A 2,597-nucleotide genomic window follows, 5' to 3' on the forward strand; every position below is an offset into this window, starting at 1 on the left:
AATAATTATTGCTAACATATCTGATATATATAGATCCATGAATATCATCCACATATAATAACTTTAACATATATAGCTAGCTATTTGGATCCACATGAATATTATTCATAAAAACATATAGAAAAAGAGAAAAAAACAGTGGAGCTTGCTCATTGGGACATGTGAGGTCGGCCACGGTCAGGGCAGGATCATGATCATGGATGGCGCTCTTGGCCGACGAACTGCTTCAATGCCGACGCAGTGAGAGGTCGCGTCTGTTCTGGGCCGGCGTCAATATTTGTGCCATGCTCTTTTAGGGTTTGGTGCTCGGCTGACACTTGTATGAACTGAATACCTGTGAAACATTTGTTCCGTGCTCTTTAGGGTTTGGTGCTCGGTTTACACTTGTATAAACCCCATACCCATGAAATATCCGGACACTAGGCAACTTTATGATTTTACTGTAGTGCGGTCCCAGAAAACATCCAATAGAAATTTTAATGATCACATGAATAAACTCGAAGAGGGCACAAGCTCCATCATTTATTCACTACGAAGCAAATGCAGTGAGCAGGGTACATAGAGAAGTAAAAAAAAAAATGCCTATGCGCGACCCTTACCTACTAGTTGGTCATGTGAAACGGCAACCACGCACTAATTCTCCGTGCAAGGTCCTCGATCAGTACTTCTCGACCAGCGGCGGGATGCTCTGCTCGTTCCTGAAGTAGTCCTGAGGATCCACCTTGCCCTTGGTAATGGCGAGCCTTTGGAAGTTGCCCTTGAAGTACTTCTCGCCCCAGACCTTGCCGCTGCTGTAGGTTGAGATGTCGTTCACCACCTCGTTCCTGCCGAGGTCGATGTCCCTGTAGTTGGCGTACGCCTGCCTGGGGTTTTTGCTCACATACGGCTCCATGAAATTGTACATGTCCTTGCTCCATTGCAGCGGCGGGCCGCCGGCTGCCTCGGCGAACCAGTAGTTGACGTACTGGATGTTGAAGAGAACGCCCTGGCGGTGAGGGAACGGCGTCGCCGCTTCGGGGGTGGCGCTGATGGTGGCGCCGTAGGGGTCCATGATCATGATCCCCGCGCCGGGCTTCGCGAGCCAGCCAAAGATCTGCTCCCACACGGGCTTGGGGAAGGGCTGTAACACGTAGTCCGACTTGTATTCCGCGAAGGGCTTGAAGGTGTTGTTCCGGTTGAGGAGGTCGTCCAGGCCTGCCTCTTTGCCGAGGTGGATGAAGGGGACGGACTTGATCCAGGGCATCTCGTTGCAGTGATAGGGGTTCATGCCAAGCTCGGGGAATTTGCTGCTCATCAGCGGCAACAGGGTTTTGCAGGTGCCCAGGTACAAGGCCTCGAACGTCGCGGTGTTCCCAGCAGCGATGACGCGGATCATGAGGTCGCCGGGAAGGGCCGGCCCGACCAGTTGCCATTTGTTGACGAGGTCTACGGCGCCTTGTTGCACTGTCTTGGGGATCTTGAACACGGTCACGGTGGGAGGCACCGGCAGGAGCTTCACCTGCCACGAGACGACGATGCCGAAGCTCTCTCCGCCGCCGCCCCTAACGGCCCAGAAGTGGTCCGCGCTCATGGACCTCTTGTCGAGCAGCTTGCCGTCGGGGTCGACCACCTTGACGTCAATGACGTTCTCGGCGGCGATGCCGTACTTGCGCAGCAGCATGCCGAAGCCGCCGCCTGCGAAGTTGCCGCCAACGCCGATGGACGGGCAGACGCCGGCCGGGAACGCGAGCACGGGGCTGTTCTTCGCGATGGCGTAGTAGAGCTCGCCGAGCTGCGCGCCGGATTCGACCCACGCCGTGCGGGCGTAGCCGTCGACCACCACTGCCCGCATCTTGTTGAGGTCCACGACGGCGAACTTCTCGGGTTTCTCGGACCGGTACGACAGGCCCTCGTAGTCGTGGCCGCCGCTCCGCACGCGGAGGCGGACGCTGTGCCGGCGTCCGCACACCACTGCGGACTGGATGTGGGAGGCGTTGGTGGGGGTGATGATGTAGAGCGGCTGGACGTTCTGCGGCGTCGACCACCGCGAGTTCCTGATGGTCTGCGCCAGGACGGTGGGGTAGTCAGGCGAGCTCTTGGCATAGAGGAGGCGAGCCGGTATCTCCTTCATGAGGCATCCGAGGAAGTCCTCCTTGGCCGGCACCGGCGCGTAGGAGGCGGCGGCCTGGCAGGACAAGGCGCAGAAGAGGAGCACCTGCACGAAGGCCCTACAGTTCGCCATTGTAGGCGGTAGAGCTTGGAATGTCTGTGGTGTGTTGTGTGACTGTGTGGACATCATCGCAAGGACAAGGCAGTGAACTTATATAGGAGGCCTCGGACGCGCACCTCTCGTCCCCCCTGATCCTACAAGCGCGCGCGGATCCATGGGTGAGCTATAAACAAGCTCACCTAAATGTGGAAGGTTTAGCTGAGTCAAGGTCTCCGTTTCTACAGGCCAGTGCGCGATGCGGTGATCGCGCGTCGCAAATTGGAGGGAGCACTGCCGTGCGTTTGGTCCAAGCACTTGTAGTCGTTCACTTCTTTATGGCGCGAAACTGCAGCAGCGTTTCTCGCGGGAGGTTTGAAAGCTGAATTTACTTTAGCTACAGCCTTGACGT

The 2,597-nt window shown here is 56.6% G+C and overlaps 1 protein-coding gene across 1 annotated transcript; it reads right to left on the minus strand.

The window, feature by feature from the left end:
- Positions 1-658: 658 nt before the first annotated feature.
- LOC125525593 (berberine bridge enzyme-like Cyn d 4) lies at positions 659-2,221 on the minus strand. The gene has a single exon (XM_048690606.1). The coding sequence runs from the start codon at positions 2,219-2,221 to the stop codon at positions 659-661; it is 1,563 nt and encodes a 520-aa protein (XP_048546563.1).
- Between the last annotated feature and the right edge of the window lie 376 nt (positions 2,222-2,597).

Source organism: Triticum urartu, chromosome 7, assembly GCF_003073215.2.
Source record: "Triticum urartu cultivar G1812 chromosome 7, Tu2.1, whole genome shotgun sequence".
Taxonomy (NCBI): Eukaryota; Viridiplantae; Streptophyta; class Magnoliopsida; order Poales; family Poaceae; genus Triticum; species Triticum urartu.